Source organism: Penicillium psychrofluorescens, assembly GCF_964197705.1.
Source record: "Penicillium psychrofluorescens genome assembly, chromosome: 4".
Taxonomy (NCBI): Eukaryota; Fungi; Ascomycota; class Eurotiomycetes; order Eurotiales; family Aspergillaceae; genus Penicillium; species Penicillium psychrofluorescens.
In genome coordinates this window covers 3,402,467-3,423,463 of record NC_133442.1, presented here as the reverse complement: position 1 = coordinate 3,423,463, position 20,997 = coordinate 3,402,467, and the positions used below count along the sequence as shown (strand labels likewise).

The 20,997-nt window shown below is 54.1% G+C and overlaps 8 protein-coding genes across 8 annotated transcripts; 3 read left to right on the top strand and 5 right to left on the bottom strand.

Annotated features, from left to right (window-relative positions):
- Window positions 1–463: 463 nt before the first annotated feature.
- Window positions 464–2,053, bottom strand: PFLUO_LOCUS6936 (uncharacterized protein; the record flags this gene model as incomplete). Its single annotated transcript, XM_073784527.1, has 3 exons — window positions 464–1,289; window positions 1,467–1,948; window positions 2,039–2,053. The coding sequence occupies 3 exons, from the start codon at window positions 2,051–2,053 to the stop codon at window positions 464–466; spliced, it is 1,323 nt and encodes a 440-aa protein (XP_073640974.1).
- Window positions 2,054–3,426: 1,373 nt separating this feature from the next.
- PFLUO_LOCUS6935 (uncharacterized protein) lies at window positions 3,427–4,726 on the top strand (the record flags this gene model as incomplete). The annotated part of the gene is made up of 3 exons (XM_073784526.1): window positions 3,427–3,871; window positions 3,959–4,401; window positions 4,715–4,726. The coding sequence occupies 3 exons, from the start codon at window positions 3,427–3,429 to the stop codon at window positions 4,724–4,726; spliced, it is 900 nt and encodes a 299-aa protein (XP_073640973.1).
- A 27-nt stretch (window positions 4,727–4,753) lies between these two features.
- PFLUO_LOCUS6934 (Protein-lysine N-methyltransferase efm4) lies at window positions 4,754–6,086 on the bottom strand (the record flags this gene model as incomplete). The annotated part of the gene is made up of 2 exons (XM_073784525.1): window positions 4,754–5,840; window positions 6,031–6,086. The coding sequence occupies 2 exons, from the start codon at window positions 6,084–6,086 to the stop codon at window positions 4,754–4,756; spliced, it is 1,143 nt and encodes a 380-aa protein (XP_073640972.1).
- A 625-nt stretch (window positions 6,087–6,711) lies between these two features.
- PFLUO_LOCUS6933 (tyrosine/serine/threonine protein phosphatase) lies at window positions 6,712–8,892 on the bottom strand (the record flags this gene model as incomplete). The annotated part of the gene is made up of 1 exon (XM_073784524.1): window positions 6,712–8,892. One exon carries the CDS (start codon window positions 8,890–8,892, stop codon window positions 6,712–6,714), a length of 2,181 nt encoding a protein of 726 aa, XP_073640971.1.
- Window positions 8,893–11,923: 3,031 nt separating this feature from the next.
- Window positions 11,924–14,156, top strand: PFLUO_LOCUS6932 (uncharacterized protein; the record flags this gene model as incomplete). Its single annotated transcript, XM_073784523.1, has 2 exons — window positions 11,924–12,115; window positions 12,216–14,156. 2 exons carry the CDS (start codon window positions 11,924–11,926, stop codon window positions 14,154–14,156), a joined length of 2,133 nt encoding a protein of 710 aa, XP_073640970.1.
- Window positions 14,157–15,861: 1,705 nt separating this feature from the next.
- On the bottom strand, window positions 15,862–17,039 carry PFLUO_LOCUS6931 (heterogenous nuclear RNP-K like protein; the record flags this gene model as incomplete). Its single annotated transcript, XM_073784522.1, has 2 exons — window positions 15,862–16,568; window positions 16,646–17,039. The coding sequence occupies 2 exons, from the start codon at window positions 17,037–17,039 to the stop codon at window positions 15,862–15,864; spliced, it is 1,101 nt and encodes a 366-aa protein (XP_073640969.1).
- Window positions 17,040–18,191: 1,152 nt separating this feature from the next.
- Window positions 18,192–18,829, bottom strand: PFLUO_LOCUS6930 (uncharacterized protein; the record flags this gene model as incomplete). The annotated part of the gene is made up of 2 exons (XM_073784520.1): window positions 18,192–18,481; window positions 18,535–18,829. 2 exons carry the CDS (start codon window positions 18,827–18,829, stop codon window positions 18,192–18,194), a joined length of 585 nt encoding a protein of 194 aa, XP_073640968.1.
- A 660-nt stretch (window positions 18,830–19,489) lies between these two features.
- PFLUO_LOCUS6929 (uncharacterized protein) lies at window positions 19,490–20,044 on the top strand (the record flags this gene model as incomplete). Its single annotated transcript, XM_073784519.1, has 1 exon — window positions 19,490–20,044. The coding sequence occupies one exon, from the start codon at window positions 19,490–19,492 to the stop codon at window positions 20,042–20,044; it is 555 nt and encodes a 184-aa protein (XP_073640967.1).
- Window positions 20,045–20,997: the final 953 nt, after the last annotated feature.

Below are 20,997 nucleotides of genomic sequence, written 5' to 3'. Positions count from 1 at the left end.
TATGAGTATTGAGTATACTGGTGGTGATGATGCGAGACAACAAAAAGAAAGAAAAAAACAAACAAACAGGGTATGCGCCGGCCAACGAATGGGCCACATTTATGGGTTTCCGGGATAAGAGGTCCGAAAAGGACCAAAAAATATAAAAATAAAAATAAAAACCAGTGGCCAAGGAGACATGATACATGGGATGGAAAGAAGTCCCGAGAGAAGATGTACACGCCTGAGAGGAAAACTCGAATCTCTGATGAACCGTCTCATCAATTGAGGTGGGCTGCAGAGAGTGGTTTGCCAATTTAGCAGGGTGGGTTTGCAAGATTTCTGAACAAGAAAGAACCAAAAAAAGGAAATCGCTCAAGCTCGTACATGGTCGTGAAAAAGGGGTCGTTTGGTAGAGAGGGGTTTAGTTAAAAGGGGGGGGACCCGTTGTCCGGCTCTGACCAGAAGAGAGAGGAGGAAGAAATCACTCTTCCATCAGGCCGAAGACGCCGTCGTCGTCGTCATCAGCCGGGGCGGAGCGACTGCCAAAGTCCACGTCCGCGTTGCGGCGATGACGCGACTCGCGGGCCGCGGCGCTGCCAGGGCGGACTTCACGCTCGTCCGACACCTTGTACGACAGAGACGGGTTGAGAGAGGTCGGGAGGAAGATGTTGGCCTCGGAGTCCCGGCGAGCGGGCTCGGTGGTTTCTCCGACGTTGCTTGGGTGGCTGCTGGAGTCGAGGAAGCGGGCCGGCAGTGGGGGCACGGGGGGCACATCGGGAGTCATGGAGACGGGCCCAGTGCGCGGGGTACCGAAATTGCAGAGACCGATGGCAGCAGCCAGTTCGGCCTCGTCATCCTCGTGCAATCGAGTGTCGGCGGTCGAGGGACGCGTATCGATGCTCGAGTGTCGGAAGTGGGAGGAGAAGGCCGGCGAGTGCAGCGGAGCACTGCCCGTATAGGAGCTGGAGGGGATCGACTGCTGGTAGGAGCGGGAGAAGGCCGACAGGTTGCCGATGCTGGGCCGCTTGGTCCACTGGGATGGCACGCCAGACATCTCATAGTCGTCGTCCTCTTCCCGCTCATCCAGCGGCGGCGGCGTGGTCTCTGCCGAGCTGAGACCATCACGCACCTGGGACGATGCGTCGGGGGACACGGACGATCGCACTGATTCCGCCTCGGCGGAGTCATCGGAGGGCTCGTCCACGTTCATGGTGACCAGGACGCTGGCGGCCTCCAGGAGCTGCACCTGCTGGTGCTTGGAAATGAGTAGTTTCGAGGTAATCGCCCATGCTGGGTCGTGCTCCCACCTAAGATGCCACAAAAAAACCACAGGTCAATCGTACTGCCAGAGAAGAAAAAAAAAACAAGTGGGAGGGGATTTTGAAGGGGAGAAAGGTGAATGACCACGAGGGCGACCTGCACAGAGCCGACATGGTGCATATTTCCGATCGAGCAAGAAAGAGACGGCCGGGGAGGATACACACATATGCTTGGACAGGCAGCTGCCATGCTTGTACCCTTTCCCGCAGCGATCGCAGCGAAGATCCGCCATAGAGCGTTTTCCATCGCCCTTCAGCAGATGGGCGCCCTCGCTGGCCCGGCGGTTCCGGTTCTTGAGGTTCGCGTCTGCCTCGTCCGCTTGGCTGGGGGAGGACTTGCGAGCGACCGGGGGTTCCTGGCTGGGACTGTGCAGGCCCTGAGACAGATACCCAGGAGCCGTTCCGACCGAGCTGGATTCTAGTCCCTTGCGCCCACCGAGGCTGCGGCGATGGGAACCTAGAGGGAGCGACGCGGCCTCTCCGGAGTCCTTGAGCGAGGCCGCGACCGCGGCGGCGGCATTAACGGCAGCGGTGGTGACACTCTTGCGGCGAGTGACGCGGTGATGGGCATTGACGGCACCCAACGAGATCGAGTGAGCGTGGGCTCGCTGGTTGGGACTGGGGAGTGGGCGGGAAAAGGACAATTCCTGAAGGGCGAAGGGGCCAAATCGTCAGCGACGCGACCAACCAAATAATAATAATAAAAAATTGAGGGATCACCGCGTCGGAACACATACCTTGAACGAAGCCATGATCAGAGAGATTGAGAGTGCGGTTGGCAATCGAGAGTCGGAAAGCCCGCAGGGACGAGAGAGAGGCCCTCAATTCAGGGCAGGCAGGCAGTGCAGCAGCGTGGGCGGCTAGACAAAGTGAGCGGGTCGTGGCGGTGGTGGGGTGGATCCAAGTCGAGTTGAGCAGAAGCCACGTTGTCGTTGTGAGAGAGAGATCGAGTGCAAAGACCGCAAAGCGAGATGAATGAATGGGCGGAAGATGGGAGGAGTAAGAAGAAGGAAAGTGTGAGGAGGGAAAAAAAAAAGGCGAGAGGAGGGAGCGAAATGGTACCGTACAACGATCCGGTATGGTCTGGCCCACCAAAATCGCTCACTCTTTGCGGGGGCCTTTTTGGGTGAGCATGCGGGGGGTCTAGATCGGCGCAGTATTGTCCAGCGGGATTATTCTTGTCGGAGGCAGATGAGTGTGTTCGGTCGATTGAGAAGAGAGTGTCTCTGGTGATTCCCTCGACGAAGACCGGGAGACGATTGGAAATCGGGGGGTGGTGGTGATGGTATCCGTGGTGTGAATGTTCTGGACAGCGTGTGACGCGCTCGACCCACAGTTTCGCTTCTCGACCTGACGGGCATCCCAGGGGAGACGATCCCGTGGTTCGGAAGGAGTTCCGCTGTGGTGGACACATATATGGCCTCTACGCCTCGGATCCCTATGTCTTACAGTCCTCTTCTTGGAGTCCCTCCTCAGTCACGACCAGAAATCCCCCGTTGCCTGACGATCACCCGTCCAGACGAGGGAAATAACTTCCCAGGAGGGCTGAGTCAGACTATGTGCTTGCCTTGGAAGTGGGCCACATGACATCACCCGATCAGGTGATGGTCCGAGTGGTTCTTGGGACAGAGACACACCACTTGGTCGACAACACCAATGGCCCTACTGCACTGGTCCTGACGGTGTCCTCACTATGAACGGTCGGTGGCCTGATGAGCCTCCCCTTCGACTGTCTGTCCTGCCCACGCTCCCGGCAGCACGCGGATCCTTCCTGCATCCGCCCTAGTCCGTCAGGGAGCTCGAGCTCGCCCTGCGGCAGCGAAAGGGGGCTATCGGTGCCTGGTTCTGGCACATTCCTCTCGCCCCATCCCGCATGCCTGCATCAGCCGTGCTGGATCTGGCATGGTGCACTGCTGATCCTGGACGGGCAAGACCAAAATAATCCAGGTGAAGGAGCAGCTCTCCTCCGGTCCCTCGTAATGATCCACGTACATACCTCGGGTTGGCCAGGCGGGGGAATCCTGAGTGGAGGACATAAACAAACAATGCAAACACGGTAGATGGTCGTCCAGATTCTTCCACGAACCCTTGCGACGCAGTATGCTCCCCCTGGAGATAAGAGGAAATGCTTCAGTCCCGCGTCCGACCGGCCCGCCGCCCTCCTCCCAGCAACACCTCCACGCCAGCCCCCAACCTACCCGACGAGGAAGAGCCTGAAGATGTCTTCGGCGCCTTCCTCCCTCACCTCTTCCCCGACGATGCCCCCTCCTTCCACGGCGATCCCGGCCAGCACCTTCTCTACGCGTCGCCGAGGTATGGCGATCTCGAAATCATGGTGCCCACGTACCCGGGCCAGAGCCACAACCGGTCGGAGGAGATCGCGGCGGGACTGAGCGACAGGAAGGACGGCCTGAATCAGAATCCCGTCGAAGAGGGACGGAAGCTGTTTGCGCATTTCTTGTGGAATGCGGGCATGGTGATTGCTGCGGGGGTGGAGGACGCTGCCGCCGGCAAGGCAGAGGCGCAGATGTGGAATGTTGATGGCGAGAGAGTGCTGGAGCTTGGTGCTGGTGAGTTTTTTTTCTTTCTGAAGTTCAATTGCGTTTGAGCTATGAAAACCAGTAACTTCGACTAATACGATGCTATACATCTTTTAGGTGCCGCTCTCCCCTCCGTCATCAGTGCTCTATCCAACGCCGCCGCCGTCACAGTTACAGATCACCCCTCCTCGCCAGCCCTATCCGGCGCAATCGCCTTCAACATGACCCACAATCTCCAGCACCGAGGCGCAAGCTCCAGCACCGTCGCCATAGTCCCCCACGAATGGGGCATCCTATCAGACCCCTTCTCCGTCGCACACAAAGCCCACTTCACCCGCATCATCGCCGCAGATTGCTACTGGATGCGCTCGCAGCATGAAAACCTCGCGCGCTCGATGCTATGGTTTCTCGCCCCGGGCGGCTGCGTCTGGGTCGTCGCGAACTTCCACACGGGCCGAGAGATTGTGGCGGGATTCTTTGAGACGGCTGTGAGTCTGGGGTTGGAGGTGGAGCGCATCCATGAGCGGGATTGCATGACGACGGGGGATGATGGGGCCGAGGTGTGGAGGGAGTGGGCTCCGAGGAGGGAAGGTGAGGGGCCGGGGATGAGGAGGAGGTGGTGTGTTATTGCGGTGTTGAGGAAGAAATCATGACTTTATGGAGATGCATGGGTAGGTGCTCGGTTTCATGGGATGGCGTTGTGTGTTTCGGGACGTGGACAATAGCTTGATAGAGGTCTAGACAGAGCAATCCCGGTAGGGCTAGGATATAGATCAGATCATGTTCATAGGGACCAATTGTTCAACGACAATCAAGATTTATCTACTTACAAGCCGCTTACCCAAGAAACTCATGCGATTTGAGTATGTATAGGACGAGGCTTAAAAGATGCAGTTTGATGCTATAGTCTACCTACTGCACAACCCTCCGAAAGCACACCGTACTCACCCCCTGCCCTTCATGCCCCCCAAACCGAAACCGGGGATACTCCACCCTTCCCCAAACAACCAATCTATCATTGCCCCCCTGATCATGACCACCCCCGACAAACCAACTAACCAGCTCCTCCTCCGTCCAATTGCAGCTGGTCACGACCACAAACCCGCCTGCGCGCACCAACCGCCGCGCAATACGCGGATACCGCTCGCAGACGCGCGTGTCCTTTGCGTCGTCTGAGAGAGACACGGCGTCGAATGTGCCCTTGTCGAGGACAATGTCGAAACCGCCCGTTTCATAGGGGAACCAGTCTAGTTTTTGGTCCGCGGGTGGTGGTGCGGACGACGGCGTGCCGGTCTCGGAGAGCTGTGCGGTCGAGCCGAGAATATCCCATTCCTCGAAGCGGATCTCCTGCGGAGTTTGGTTCTCATCTGTGTCTGCCGAGATGCCGACTGCCTCCGCCGTAGCTTCTTTTCCGGGCTCGGGGCGAGCAAGCACAGTCTCCTCTTTCGCAGCAGCGTTCGGATCCTGCTCTTCACCCACTTCCTCATCTTCCCCTTCATCATAATCCTCATCAGACTCAGACTCATCCTCGTCATCAGTATGATAGGCAGAATGACCCCTTGCGGACTGCAACTCCCGCGCCAACTGCACGCTTCTCGCCGAGTAATCCACGCCCACCATCTCACCCACGAACCCGCCCTTTTTGCGCAACAGCGCTAGCATGCTCCCATTCCCTGTGCCCAGGTCGAGGATCCTGGGCTGGTGTGGCAGGGTGGGTGAGGACGAATGGCCGCGGCGGCGGAGGGTGTTGCGCGGGGACAGCGGGAAGGATTTCGAGGTGAGGAAGCGGAGCACTTTCTGGGGCGCGTTGTGTTCGGAGAACCATGATGTGCCGGGGTCGTCGTCGTCGTTTACTTCGGAGGCGCTGTCCGAGTCGTCAATCTCTGTGGATGGTGCATTGGGAGTGATATCGGTGGTGGTGGTGGTGATGGTGGATGATGAGTTGGGTGGTTGCGATTGGGAGAGATGCGCGAGTGTGCGTGCGTAGTATGCTTCCCAGCTGGAGAGTAGATTAGCTTCTGTCTCTATTCGATTATTTCCTTTTAATAAGAAAAGGAAGAACAGCCAGTGTAGGTAGCTGGCACGCGAAGAGATGCCCCTCCTCGCGAGTGCAATCGCGGGTGATGAGGTTATGCCACAAACACATGGGCTATTTTTGAACTTGCAATGCAGAGAAAAGACGCACGTACTAATCCTTTGAGCCCAACTCGCTGGGCGAGAGATAGGTCGGGGGCGAGTCGGCCATTGGAACAGTGGCAGTGGGCGAGAAAAAAATCGGTGGTTCGGGCATGACGTTAGGCTTCTTATCACATCTTATCAAACTCCGGCTCCAACTACAAAAGTGTGTACACAGTGAAATCAAGAGCCATCTATTGTTACGCGAGGCAAAACTGACGGTATGGACAATAATGCTGAATTCTTCATCAACATGAGAGGTAGGTATTCAATTCCTCCGCAATAATATTACAGTTATGCGCAGACCTGCCGAAAGATAACATGGAGTCTTTCGCAGCCGCGCTTGGTATCAAGAGTTTCGTGTCCGTTTTGACACCCGAGACGCCATGACATAAGAACAAAAAGGAAAAATGAGAAAAAGGCAAGCGATGGAGTAGTCCGGGCAAAACCCGTGGACTGAAGAGAGTCCAAAAAAAAAGTCGAAATGCAAAGCAAAGCCCGCTTTGGTCATGCAAGTCATGATCATGATGGATAATGACGTGGAAAGGTAAAATAGCGCAAATTGAAATGAAAAAGAACCCTTGGGCTCATGATGAACAAAAGAGTCCACCCGAATGGACAAGCAAAGACATATGCCGATGTCAAAGTCATGGAATCGTTTCAGACCGGAGCCAGAAGACTGGTTGGTCGCACAATTACAGAAATTCATCAATATTTCTCATGATCAGAGGCTCGCCGCCCGAGGGAGGGGAGCGTGGATCGACCGGTTCAGGTGTGAGCTGCATGGGTTGAGGAGCATCTGGAATGTGAGAGTTGCCCCGGGACGGAGGAGGCCGAAGTAATGGTGGTACGAAAGATGGTGGTGCAAGAAAGTCGGTGGTTCTGGGAGAAAACAAGGCCGGTTCTGGATTCGGCGCATCGCGCATAAACACATGCGATTGGATCAGGGGTTCGCAGCTGCTGATGCGGGCCAGGCCGCGTCGTCGACCCGAGCCCGAGGCGGGTGCAATAGACTGGAACTTTTGGCGGAATGGCAATGGGCGCGGGGAGAGGCTGCGCTTGGGTGACGGTGACTTGGGCATACCCCGTCCGTCGCTGGTGGTCGGTCGCATGGAGCTCGTCGAAGAAACATTCAAACAGCCCAGCGAGGGCGCCTGGGCCAGTTTACGGAAAGGTGGCCGGCGGCTTGCTGTCGAGTCGGCGGCGGCCATATTTGCAGTTGCCTGCTGGGCCTGAGGGTGCTGGGGCTCAGAGCTCCTGCGGTTGCCATTGACAAACCACTCCTGAGGAGGAGGGCGCGATGGCGGTGCTCGCATTAACCGTGACCGAAAGTCCGTGAGCTGGTAGATGAGGCTCATGTTTGGACCCACCCACTGGCTGCGTTCTTTGACCATCTCATACATCGAGTTGAAGTCCAAGTGTTGGTTTTTATACAGACCATAGGCGATCACCAGGGAAGCCGAGCGACTGGCACCTAGCTGGCAGTGGACAAGAACCCTCTTGCCCTGGGATATCCGACCGTCGATGAGCTCGCATAGAGGGAGCAGGTCGTCCAGAATCTCGGAGTTGTGATCCCATGAAACATGGATATATTCCGGTGTGGGGTTTGCAGAAGTCGGGGTTGGCGTGGTCGGGGTACCCGAGTCACAGTCAGGGGGTTGAAATTCAAATGCCGATTTGAAGGATACTTCGGACATTGCGGTGTGAGGATCGCCGCTGGAGAACCGATTCGAGGCCATCGAGGCGTTGCGCCAGGTGCTCATGACCGTGTCATTTCGTTCCTCCTTGGTGGTGATGAACGGGTTTGCCACTTCCTTCGCGACATTCACCACGACGTCAAACTTGGCGGCCTCTTCGGCGGTCGGTTCCAAGTACAGATACACTCCCGAGTCGTGAATCCGGATTGGCCCATCCGGATAGCCTCGATCCTTCTTGCGAGTCGATTCCCGGGAGTCGATATGATCATCCTCTTCTTCTAGTTCATGCAGCACGCAATGTGAGAAGGTAGATCCATTGTCAGGAAGAGACGTTAGCGGGGACGTTGTATCCTCTGAAGATGCGCCCGGGGATAGATGGGCACCATGGTGCGTCATCGGGCGTGGAAGGTTCATCCCTCCTGTGGGGGCGAAACAAGGCGACGTGATCGACGCCAAGGACGGCGTCGATTCGGTGTGCCGTAGGGATTGCTGTGGTCCCAGAGGGGTGGGAGGGACCACGTCAACGGCATGATTGGAGAACGATTTGTCAAATCCTGGTGTCCGTATAGTAAGGTTTGCGGGTCGCCGCCGAGAACTCTTGGGAGGAATTTGGATGGGAGAAGGCGGGCCCGACAGATGGTGACTGGAAGTCGTCTCCACAACGGAAGCGGTGGCAATAGGAGGCCGCCCCTGTGATGGTGGAGGCATCCGCAGTGATAGGTTCTTCAAATTCCGAGCTCGTCGCCCTGGAGAGCTGGGGCTGGAGAGTGCATTGGTGGACGGGTTGGGCGACAGCCGGGGCACGTCCGTTGATAGGGATGGATGCGATGCAGGCTCGACATGACGAGCAGCAAACGGCGTGAATTTAGGGTATGACATGGGCATCGCCGTGGGGGATTCCGGGGATGAGCTGGGGGAGATATCACCGCCGGCGGGCGAGTCAAAGGGCGAGACCGTCGTGGTCGGCGAAGATTCGGTTGATGCCGTCGTTGTAGACGACACGCTTTCGCGATGAGCAGAGGGATGAAGGCGACGTGTATCGACAGGAATATGGGATGGGACCTGAAGAGGCTGGATGCTACTGTCTTCCTCCTTGTAGCGCGGGGGCAGTCCACCATACACCGACATAAAGGACGGGAACGAGTCCAGCAAGGACGGTGGACTGGTCTGTACTGGCATGATTTTGAGATCTCTCGAGGCGTGGGGGTTACAAGGCCACGGCCCTTTTGAAACCGAGAAATCACTTTGCTCGAGGGGGCAGTGGTGGCATTCGGGATCGATGATTGCTACCGGCGCAAGATGGGGGTTTTCTGGGAAGCAAAGGGCGTCAGTGGCAAGCTGCGAGCTGCAAGGGTTGAAATCGATGATCCGCGCCCATGCACAACAGAACTGATTCTCTGCAGGCACGAGTCGTCACCACGGAAGGGCCGTGTCGCCAGGTGGGATTTGGGTGTCGGGGTCTGGTGGGATCGAGACTGGGCGCTCACATACCAGAAGGAATTCTCGGCCCAGGGATCGGCCGAATGTCTCTGGGGGGGGGTTTTGGATAGTCGAGATGTAAAGAGTGAAGATGAATGACAGAAAAAAAAAAAATAAGAAACCTTCAGTCCAGGCGGGTGGCTGAGGGTTCGCAGCGATGGTCCTTCCTCCGGGGAATGACAGAAAGAGAGAGAGGAAGGTGAAAGAGGGCCCGTCCCTATCTGGTGTATGGATGGTGGGTGGGTGGGTAAGTCGTGGAGAAGAAGAAGAAGAAGAAAGATGGACGAAGAAGGGAAAGAAAGAAAGAAAGGTATAACCCACGATCGATCTCAGTCAGTCACTAACACAGTGGGCCGCCGATCCAAGGCTTGAGGGGGGGGGCTTGGGCACATTGGGGGCGAGATGAAACCAACTGACTCTAATTATAGGGGGCGCTGGCGCCAAACGGGAGCAGCTGAGAGGCTGCTGCGTCGGATTACGGCGATGGCGTGCGATTAGTTCTTCCCCACCGTCACAGAATATTTTACACTGGTTACAGTACTAGTATCGAGGCCATGTCCTTGACTATGCTCCTTCAGGGGGTGTTGTATTCAAATTCGGACATGAGCCGTCCCGTCCCTGTGCACGGGTCTCCCTCGGCTGAGATGAACGGGACCCTTCTTGCCGAACCAACGATAAATCGCAAACAGTAGGAGTAAACAACAACAACAACAACAACCAAAAAAAAAAGAATTCAGAATACTAACTTCCCACAAAGAACGGAACCGACCGGGAGAACGGTGGGCGGGCAAAGAACCATGGATAGTCCTGGCCGTACGACATCCCGTGAAACAGGGATGGGCGCTTCGATGCCAGCTGAAACGCAATGGTGAAACACGCTAGGAGCTTGGCGATCACGGGATCCCACGTGGAGTGGAATGCGACAACTAAAAAAAGAGCCTCGATTCATGATTCCACGAGACGAAACCCCGTTCACCCGACAACCGATGTGACCGGGTCAAAATAATCGAGTGTAGTATGGTCATGTCCATGAGTTGACGGTGTGGTATGGCTAGACCCCCAAATGCCACAGATCAAGCTTATTTCCCTCGAGATCACCCCTGGCCCCAACCAATTTAATTATGTCTCGGTGAGCTACAGAGTCTTCTGTAACACCCTTCCTTGGTTTCCCTGGTCCAACGGGAATGGCCGACGTGGCTATTCATCGAACACCTGCATTCAACCGGGCTGGGTTGAAGCTTGAAATATCTTTAGATGGGTCGGCCATCGGGCGCGCACTGAAACCATGGCTCGGTGCGGGCGGAACCGTGGATGTGGTGGTTGTTTGTTGAGGCTCACAACCATCGATTGAAATCCCTTCTGAAGAAATTGATCGGACAGGTATCTGAGATAGCTGCGCAGTTGGAGCCGGGGCTTTAGTGGATAGATTAGCCTCGTCCGAGAAAAAAATGATTGCGCATAGACTGTTCTGGGCATGGCATAGCTCTAGTGAGGCCAAAGAGAGCACTGTTTCACGTCAGATCCTCGCTCAACGGATCGCATGCTCCACCGTTTCCTCGTGCCAGAGTCTCGAAAGTGACAGAAGGGAGTGGCTGAAGTGGAAGATAGAAGGAAAGTAAGAGAGGGAGGTGCAATTGATATAGTACTGCTGCTGCCAAACATACGAAGGTTATCTAGGACATGAATGCCGGGTAGTCTAGGGTAGGGTCTCTACTCTGTCTGGTGCCCCTACAACGGCATACACCCTCCATGAATCGTAAATTACAGAGAGCGCAAGACTGTCGTTGGGCTGCCGGTATCTCCAAATTAGGCCATCCTAGTACTTAATATAGGCCAGGACCTGACTCGTTGAATGGTGATAACGCTTCCAGCCCCGTGTTGCTTACCCCTGCCGAGCACTCACTGAAGATCCAGGCAGGGGTCGTTGAGAAGCTAAAGAGGGCCAAGGAGGATTACTATATCTGGTAAGATGTAGTATGTATCGCTCACCCCCCAGGAGGGTCGGGTGTAAGCCCTGGGTTAATAACCAAAGACAATTGTTCTACATTTGCTGATAGATCTTGAGATGCAATCAAGCAACTAGCCCAGCAGAGTATACGATCTTCCCAATCAAGTAAAAATGTTGATACTTGATATATATTTAGACATGGGCATTCAACGATTTCAGACACGCGTCCCGAAACCACGGCTCGAAGCGAGCAGAACCACGGGTGAATTAGTTTGTTTGTTGGTGGAATCATCGAGGATTCTGTTCGAAGAAGTAAGTATTCAAATGTCTAAGTCTTCTATCTCCCGAGAAAATTCTGCTATGTTGGTACAGGTATACTAGGTACGCTCCTCCGAGGTGGTTGGTCAACTAGTTATAGGCAAACAAAGTAACTACCTCAGTCGGCATTGCAATCCCCTGCACGCTCCCAGTGTGATTACTGTCGCTATCCACCTCTGTTGCCCAACTGTTCTTCCTGTAATAATTTTTTTCTGGGTTTCCTTTCTTTTTGTTGTGCCCATACCACGAATGTACTACATAGTACCTGCTGTACTTCCACGGTTACTGGACCCGGAGGCCCCCACAACCCAGACTCCCGCTCCTGCTCGACGATCCTGCCTGAGCTTCCTCTCCCCAGCCTCACCATTTCTTCACGCCCCAAGACCACCACCACCACCACGAAACACTCCCCAGATGCCGACCATTCCTGATAACCCCTTCGCGCCCTGATGTAAACGGTCCACCATGCCCTCGAGCGTGGCCTACTCCGAAACCAGGATCCTGAGCGACGCTGGCCGCGCCCTCGCCCGACTGGGCCAAGACAACGCTGCTCCAGACGTCGACCAGGGTCGGCCGCGGAACGACGATATCTTCCTGAACATCGCCAGGTCCGACTCGACCCGTCGCGAGTCGCTAGGTCGGTCGGATTTTAGACGGGTGAGTGGCCGCAGTCCAACTTGGAGCACCGCGGGCGCTGCGTGCGCTCTGAGCAACCATCCCCGAAAAAGCTCGGTGACTGACAAGAAAACCCCCACAGTCGCGACTCGGATACTCAGCTCAAAGTCTACGGACACCGACTACTACTACTTCTCGCCGCGACGAAGAGCAGACTCCTTCCCCTGATCAACGCCTCACCAATGCCGACAGCCCCTTGCTTTCGCAGAATGGTTCTCCAACCATTCCATACAGTTCTTTCGCACATTCCTCAGCATCCGCTCACCCACTAGACGATCCAAATCGCCTCCGATACTCGGGCTTAGCCTCCGGTCCGCGGTCTACCATCGGTGTACCGCGCAGCCGATTCAGTCGCTCGAGCCCAGATGCCTCTCCGCAATCCCCCTCTTTTAACGGAGAACGACGATCGTCCATCCATGATCCTCATCCATATCGCCATTCAGGGCTGTCGACTATTCGCAGCAGTCGCCAAGCGTCCGGCTCCGAAGTGACGGAGCGAGGTCGGGTGGATGGAGAAAGGTCTCGTGCAGATGGAACCGAGTCAACATTATCAACGACCGCGCCATCTACAGTCTGGGATGAACTAGAAGACCTCAAGTCTCGCATTCGAAAGCTAGAGATCACAGGGAAACTACCTCCATCATCCCAAGCGGCGATCTCCGGCGCATCCCATGAGAGACCGCGCACTGCGACCACCACCGTGACCACCTTGTCCTCCTCGCCCAAACACGGGCGCAAAATCAGTACCCCAACAACAGACGCCGAAAATGGCTCGACTCAGAACCAAATACATCCACTGCTGCAGTCTGCGTTGGCAAAGGCCAAAGGCATCCTCAGCACTGACGTGTACGCGGCCCTGGAGGCGACGATCACGGACGCTCTAAATCTTTCCGGGATATTGGGTGCCAACACAGCTCCATCGGGCAGCGTCTCGGTTGTGAATGGTGGCGGATACAGCTCGTCAGAAAGACAGGCCAGACGCAAAGCGGACAGCCTGTGTCGCAGTCTGACGGAGCTCTGCCTGGCCTTGTCGGATGAGCAGCTCAAGAGGAACCGCTCGCCTGTGACCAGTCGTGACGGGCCGGCACAGGCCCAGCCGTCAAATGGCCCCGAAAGCCCTCAGGTGCCTCCAACGCCGTCGTACCAATCGTCATATCAGCCGTCATATCAACCGGCATATCAACGAAGTGCTAGCCACGAACCGGAAGGGGCTGCGCCCGAACGGCATCCGAGCTCCGCCCACATCTCCCGTCGCTTCGGATCACGCAGAGCATCTTTGGCCTTTCCAAGTGCCCTTTCCACCACCGAAACTGCATCAGAGACAAAGACGCCTCAAACTCCGAGCATCCCTCCTACCCCGACTAGCCGTCTTCATCGCATCTCTACCTCTCTCCGAAACCGCAGAGTGCCCGCCGAAGAGGAGAACCAAGAGACCACAAGTCCCCATTCTCGCTCACTCTCAAGGGCTATGACGGAAACTGGCGTACCCAGTGCCATCCCAGGCAAATCCCCACAGCAGCGCTACTCTCATGGTCATTCAGTCTCCCGATCCATCTCCGGTGCACAGCACGGTCAGGGCTTCGGCATGTCTTCTCCTCAGTCCCCTCAATATCAACCCCCACAACCGTCTCCAGCTCAGCCGCAATCGTCACTGCCTCGCACCCCTTCAACCCTCTCCCAGTCCGGGCTGCCATACCGTCGCAGCTACGCACCTCCGCCCGCATCTTACACCCCAGCGACATCCCGCTCCAATATTCAAGCTGGATCCCGCCGATACGGTGCGTCGCCTGGCTACTCCCCAGCACAAGGATCTGGCGGAGAAGACAGTCCCAATTATCCCCAGCCAGAGGCGCCGCAGACCCGCATCTCTGCCCCATCAGGCAAGATGGCATCCAGCTACACGCCCATCGAACAACCTCGAGTCCGGACCAACAGCCTAGGCGCGCGGCGATTCGGTCTCAAATACCGGTCTTCTGCTGCACCAGATGACGCAGGGAAGAATCTAGACGACAGCATTGATTAACAAAAGATTTGCATGAACGCCCTCGTTCCAATCGAACCATGCATGACATACCACGCCTCTCGATACTCGTTTACGCAGCGACCTCGCATCTGATCATTCCTCTTTTCCATCGGCGTTGTATGTATGTATGTTGTGCCTGCTTCTTTCTTAGACACCTTTGCTTGTGTATGCATATGTTCGGTCGTGTCTTCCAAGGTCCATTTCCAGCCGCTGGCCCTGACATGTCATGTACATCACTTCTTTTCGATGTCGATACATCTGACGAGGTTTTCAACGCACATTTTTGCGATGAATAGTTACTGCTGTGTTGTCTCAGTCAGCATGTCACTTCAGCGAGGGTCATTCTCCCACATTCGGCATGATATTACTTGGGAGTCTTGTTCTCGTTCTGGGTTGACCCCCTCTCATCCTCGATATGTGTCTCAAGGAGCCCTGACACACCTGTACAAAAAAACCAACCAATTTATCACAATCGGCGTCAATGTTCATGTGCATAGCAAGCCCTTGTTTCATTGATTTCTTGTTCGGGGGTTCTCGCGCTCGTGTTCTTACTTCGTGGCCATTTCCTCTTTTTTTCTTGTTTCTCGTTCGGTGTACCTTCTACCTGTCCTCTATGGTTTCCTTGCATGTCGGATTTATGGAAGTATGTTCTCAGGTAGACTTCTTCTTTTGATATTACGAATGATGCAAATGGCACAGAATCCACGGGTTACAGTAAATTCTCTTTCGTCAACAGTATTCTCAAACAACTTAAAGGGACAGAATAGACCTTTGTTTTAGCCATACACTAGATCTACTGTGTTCACTCAATTCCGAGACAACATCAGCTACGAGAAGTTGCAAGGAAAAGGATTCCAGATCACATCTATATGCCATACATATGCATGTCTCCTTCCTGTTTTTGGGATTGTTTCATCATATTTCGATATACTATGGCACACCCTAGCCACATTCATACACATGAGAAGGGGATACCAGGTAAGATAAGATATGATCTTGAGAGAAAAACAAAGGAGGCAGGGAGGAAGAGAAAGCAGAAACCGAGGGAAGGGCGTTCGTTCAGGCGAGAACTAGGAGAGAGAGAATAGAGAGATAAAGAGTGCTTTTCTTTTTTTAAGGGTTTCGAGGCGTTTTCAAGAGCGTGGGGAAAGAATTGGGAATGAGACAGGATTTGAAAGAAGATGAAGGTGTAAACGAGGTTGGAAGGAGAAAGCGGCGGAGCCGGGACAAGATCGTCCTTCTCCTCGATCGAGGGATCATTTGATCTTGTCTCGGGGGAAAGGAGAGAGATTTTGAGGTAGGGACAGGGCGGCGGAACCAGAGGCAAAAAGGGAGGTGACGGTAGTCGAAGGATCAAAACAGAAGGCGAGAGGATCGGGACAAAAAGTAGCTGGATGATTGGAGGATGGAAGGTGTCGACGCCAGCATCAGTGGATTGAGAGACAAAATCAAGGGTGCGACTCAGTTCGAATGTGGTAGGAACACCATGCAAGATTTGAGCACAACTCCGTCCATCGCAGCAGAAATTTGCCTCTTTTCGGTGAGAGAGCAGGTATCAGGAAATAGAGTCGAAAAAAGAGACAACAAAAACAAAGCGCTAGCATATGACCGCCGCTGGTCGTAACCGACAGTCTCCGAAGAAGTCGTAAGGTCAAAGAACACAAGATGGAACCATGGCCAGAGAATTCTCGTCTACAAGAGTGTTTTACTCCTGAGGCAGCTGGCTGCGGCGAGTCTTCTCGGCCTCGAGGTTCTCATACAGAAGGTACAAAGCCTTCTCATTGGCCTGAGCGCTTCCCATGATCGTGAACATGCGCTCACCAGTTTCATCATGGGGAGCCTTGGCGATCGAGATGCGAGCTCCCGAGCTGCGGCGGATCTCAGTGATCTTGCTGCCAGCCCGGCCGATGATGCATCCAACCATATCCGCGGGAATGCTGATGTTCTGAGTCTGAATCTCCTCACCATCTTCCGTGACGAGAGGGTATCCACGGGTGCCAGCGTCGGAGTTGGACCGTCGGCTATAGCCACCGTTGTCGCTGAAGTCGGCACCATTGCCAGTGCGGTTGTACTGACGGCTGGTGTAACCATTACCACCATTGCCACCACTACCGACTGGGTTGCTGTTGCTCAGCGGCGGCGAGCTCAGGGACGCACGGACCGCGGGGTTGTAGAGCACAGTGCCGGTGCCGCGCTGCCAGTCATCAATGAGGCACTTTCCGATTTCCCAGATGGCCTTCTCGATGCCTTCAGGTGTGCCCTGGACTTCGACGATTCGCTCCGTAGACTGAGGAAGCATCTCCTTCTGTGCGACCATGCGCACCCCGGAAGCATCCTGGATGTGCTTGATTTTCAGACCCTGTCGTCCGATGATGGTGCCCATCTGGTTGTGCGAGATCAAGAGTCGGACGGCTTTAGTAGGTTAGCGCATTTTATTCAGTACATCCAGGCCCTCGCAGCTAGGATATGAGAGAAGAGAAAATACTTACGGTGGGTGCCGTTGTTGGACATGATGCCGCCCATGCCCATCTGCGGAGCTCCCTCCAGCAGACCCTTGGCAACGATCGCGTAGGCTTGGGCAGTGCCCGACAAGGGACCGGTGACGGTCAGGACCCGGTCGTGGACGCCCGGGACGACCTTGCTCACGCCGGCCTTGACACCAGTCTCGTCGCGCAGGTCGGCGACATTCTTGCCAGCCTTGCCGATGATGACACCGGCCTCCTTGGACGAGACGATGGCACGCAGAGTCAGCATCGACTGCGCGTACTCCTCTTCGGTCTTGGGAGTGACCTCCATGTCGCCCTCGCCCAGGTTGTCGTTGAAGGCGTCGGCCATGGTTTCATCCATAACCTGAGCGTTTTGCTGCATCTCGTTGGGGTCCATTTTATCGATGAAGAAAGGTAGAAACGGAGTGGTCGAGTGGGGGAGGGATGGTGTTGGAAGGCGGGTCAAGTGACGAAGTTTGTCTTGATCGGAAAGCTCAAGGTCGCGGGTGTGGGTGCGAAAAAGAGTCAGGCCTAAATCGCCGAATCACGCGATGATCAGTCTCTGCAATATCTGGGTACCAGAACGCGTGTTTTGGCTGGTACAGAAGGCGACTTACCGAGACGGTGGAAGTGTCGGTCGGAGATGTGGAGAAATGGGAGGGGAACGTGACGGAGGCAGGGATGATGGAGGGGCAGCGGGAGAGAGTAAGGAGAGAGAAGAAGAAGAGGAAGAGGAAGGGGGAAGAGGATGGATGGCGATGGGAAGAGAAGAAGAGGTGGAGGAGGAGAGAAAGAGAGATGGAGCGATGGAGGGAGAAGAAGGGAAGAAGAAGAGGGAAAGAAAGAAAGAATGGGCTGAGATTGAGCGGGCCTGACTGGACTGGCTGATTGACTGACCACCACCATGATTGATTTTCTCGTCGATTTCAATGTTTCTACTTATTCGTTCATTCATTCACTCATTCATTCATTCACTACACCTCCATCAATCATATCCATCAATTGATTTATCGATCAACCTCAAACACCACCTTCTGCACCTTATTGCGTTGAATAGCTCGTAGCCCTCGGCGGCCTGCGACAGCGGGATAATCTTCTCTGCCATGAAGCTGTGCTGCATTAGTCCTCTGGCTTACAATAATTTTCAATACAGTACTCACCCGAGTTTGTGCTGGTTCTTCCCAGCATAGCTATGGCCTTGTGAGCCACCGACTAGACAGGACACCGGCCTATCTGGGAGGTGGTGAGGTTCTTCCTGCCGGCCTCATTGCCATCCCTGGAATCTATACCACCCACATCAGCAATGATCTTAATGATCACTTATCCTCTGCCCCGCATACCTCGCCATTAAGAACTCCCACGCTGCTGACCGTCCCCCATGACCGCAGCAGGTCGGACCTGGCTGGGAAAGGTCATCCAGCACTAGATGTCACCGACACTACATTACTCAAGTGCCAGAAGCAACGATGATCTTCGTTCAAGACATACTAATAGTCCGGAAGAACCTAAATTCCCGGATCTAGCACTTCAGTACTCAAGTGACTACAATCTACGGCTGTTCCGCCCATGTAGAGATCTGCTCTTCCCAAGGAACAACACGAGCCCCACGAGTGGACAGGCGGTGCTCAACCTCACGCTCAATCTCTATAGCGGTTTTCCCATTGCTATCATAAGTCGAATGTGCGCCGGAGAGCACGGTCACGTCAAATCCAGCGGCCAGTGCCCCTGTGGACGTCGCCTCCACGCAGCCCTCACTCTGGAGACCGAACGCAACAATCTCGGTGATGTTTTTATCACGAAGGCTCTGAGCGAGATCAGGATTTGACACGAAGGTGTCTCCTGCAGACCTGAATTAGCTGGCGCGCGTCATGAGTTTCGGGGCATATATATACCTGTGCTCTTCGCCACCAGTATCTCGTCCTCCTGGTTTGCACGAAGATGAAACAAGAGCTCCCAAGGCTTGCTGCCCCTCAACATAGTCCCTTCGGGCGGGAACTCTTCATGCTGTACGAAGACAATAAGCCAGGGTGATGGACGGTTGTTGTTCAAGTCAATGATTGACCGAGTAGCCTTGAGGATTTCTTCGGATGCCTTGATGACCCGCTCAGGATTCGGAATGCGGGTTTCGGGATCGGCGATAAGCTCGTTCTGGATATCGATAACGAATAATGCCCTTCGGGAAGCCATTGTTGGAAAATGGTATAATGAAGCTGGTTCGAGAGAATGCAAGAGAAAAAGAGAAAAGTGAAAAGGAAAGAGGGAAAGGCGGATGTTGAGGGGGTTTGAGAACCAAGAAACTCCGCGGGGCTTCTCGCGACATTTCCACGTCGACGCGTTGGATTACCTGACACTTGGCAGTGTACATGAGAAATCCTTCTTAAAGCAACATCCTCATATAAAACTGTAAGTGACAAAACGACCGTGGAATGTATGGCATCGCATCTTGTCTAAAATGAAAACGCAGTCTTGGAATCTTATTCTGAAATACAACGATAAGCATGAACTGCGCTTGCCGTTCATTTCCCCAGTCAACAGAGTACAGTATTCCGGAAATTCACTCAAGAAATATCAATCTCAATTAAGTTACTCTAATACCCTCTTGTCCTCGAATTTATGTTGACTCTGTCAGAGGATATTGTGACATCCGACAGGGATCCGAATTGTTTCCGTAGCCAAGGGTCCGGACGAAGTCATTTAAACCGGTTAAACAAGGCCTAACTAACTAACCTGTTAACCCACAGCAATTACTAATATTTGTCGATAACCTTCCATTTATTGTCCAAATCGAACGCTCCCCCTCAAAAAACCAACCTCGAACAAATACTTTTACCAATTTATCCACCTAGTATGTCCTCAAACGACAGCAAACAACGTCCTTCCGCCGAGGCAGTTCCCTACCGTGGCGAACCGCTTCCAAACGTGGTTGAAGACCTCGTCGTCCCCAAAATCCTGAACTTCGGCAATCCCATCGACGACGACGAGAAGTACTGGGTTCCTCAAGCCCCAGATGTTTGGTTCCGACCCCTCCTCTTTTCGGTGTCACAGGGCTACTTCGTGAATCTGTTGCGGGTGCGCCGATCCGGGATCTTGAGTCGACACCGCCATACCGGACCCGTACATGCGACAACGTTGAAGGGCCGGTGGCATTACCTGGAGCATGACTGGTGGGCCAACGAAGGAGGGTATAGCTATGAGCCCCCGGGTGATATCCATACCCTAGAGGTTCCGGATGGTGTTGAGGAGATGATTACTATGTTCCACGTTACGGGGGCTTACATCTACGTTGATCCTGAGGGGAATGCGATTGGGATTGAGGATGTGTTTTCTAAATTGAAGACTGCGAAGGAACACTATAAGAAGGTCGGGCTTGGAGAGGGCTTTGCGGACCAATTTATTCGGTAATTCTTGTTGTTATTACTTGGATTGATCATGTTGCCACACAGGCATTATCAAATGGAAACGACAGACGCTGTCATGTTTTTTGGAAGCTATGTTGGCTCTCTGTGGAATAATTTTGTGCCTATCTAGTTCTATAGTTCCTCCAATTGTATCTCCTATCCTGGAGACTTGTCAGAAATAGTAGAAAGTCAAGCTGAAAGGCAGAACTCACGCCTTAGTCGAAGCCGCAATAATCAGTAATACTTTCTTGGGTGTGCTTGCACGAGTTGCAGTGCTCGATGAGTTGAATGCCTTGCGAGCTGCACAGGAACAGTGCATTGGAGGAATCTCCGCTTGAAGTCCTAGAGTTGAGAGTTTGCTCGTTGTAACCTTACGCCATTGCTTCATGTCAGTTGATTGAACTAAGACCGGGAATCCAGAGTCGTACCGAGGGAACGGAGATGGTAGCCACAGTAGTCACGGCCAGGCTGGCACTGCGCAGCACTAGCTCCTGATGCTGCAAGCATCAAGGCCAGAGCAAGTGCTTTGATAGAGGCAATCATTGTCAAGAAAGCGTTCTTCGGGTTCGCAAGTGAATTAGAATGACGAGATGGATAATGGTTATGGCGTAAATGGAGGCTTATTTATATGTGTAGATGAAAGGTCCTCTAAGACCTCAAGCAAGGGTGATAGAGAGACTCGACCATGTGTGAGACATATGGTGGAACATCGTACTTGACATGATGTATGTTTTTCTGCCAACATAATGAGGCTGCTGGGGTTGCTACAGCAGCTGCCGCAGGTTGCAGGCTTTATAATAATGTCTCAAGTCTGATAAGTGCATTAAGCATTATGTACGTGGCCCGCATGTTCCCCGCCCCCTACCTCATCTATATCCCTACGGTAGCGTTGTGATGAACAAGTCTTACATGTGGTCTTTGGTTTGCCCCTTGCTGGGCCTATGGAGGCTGGATTCA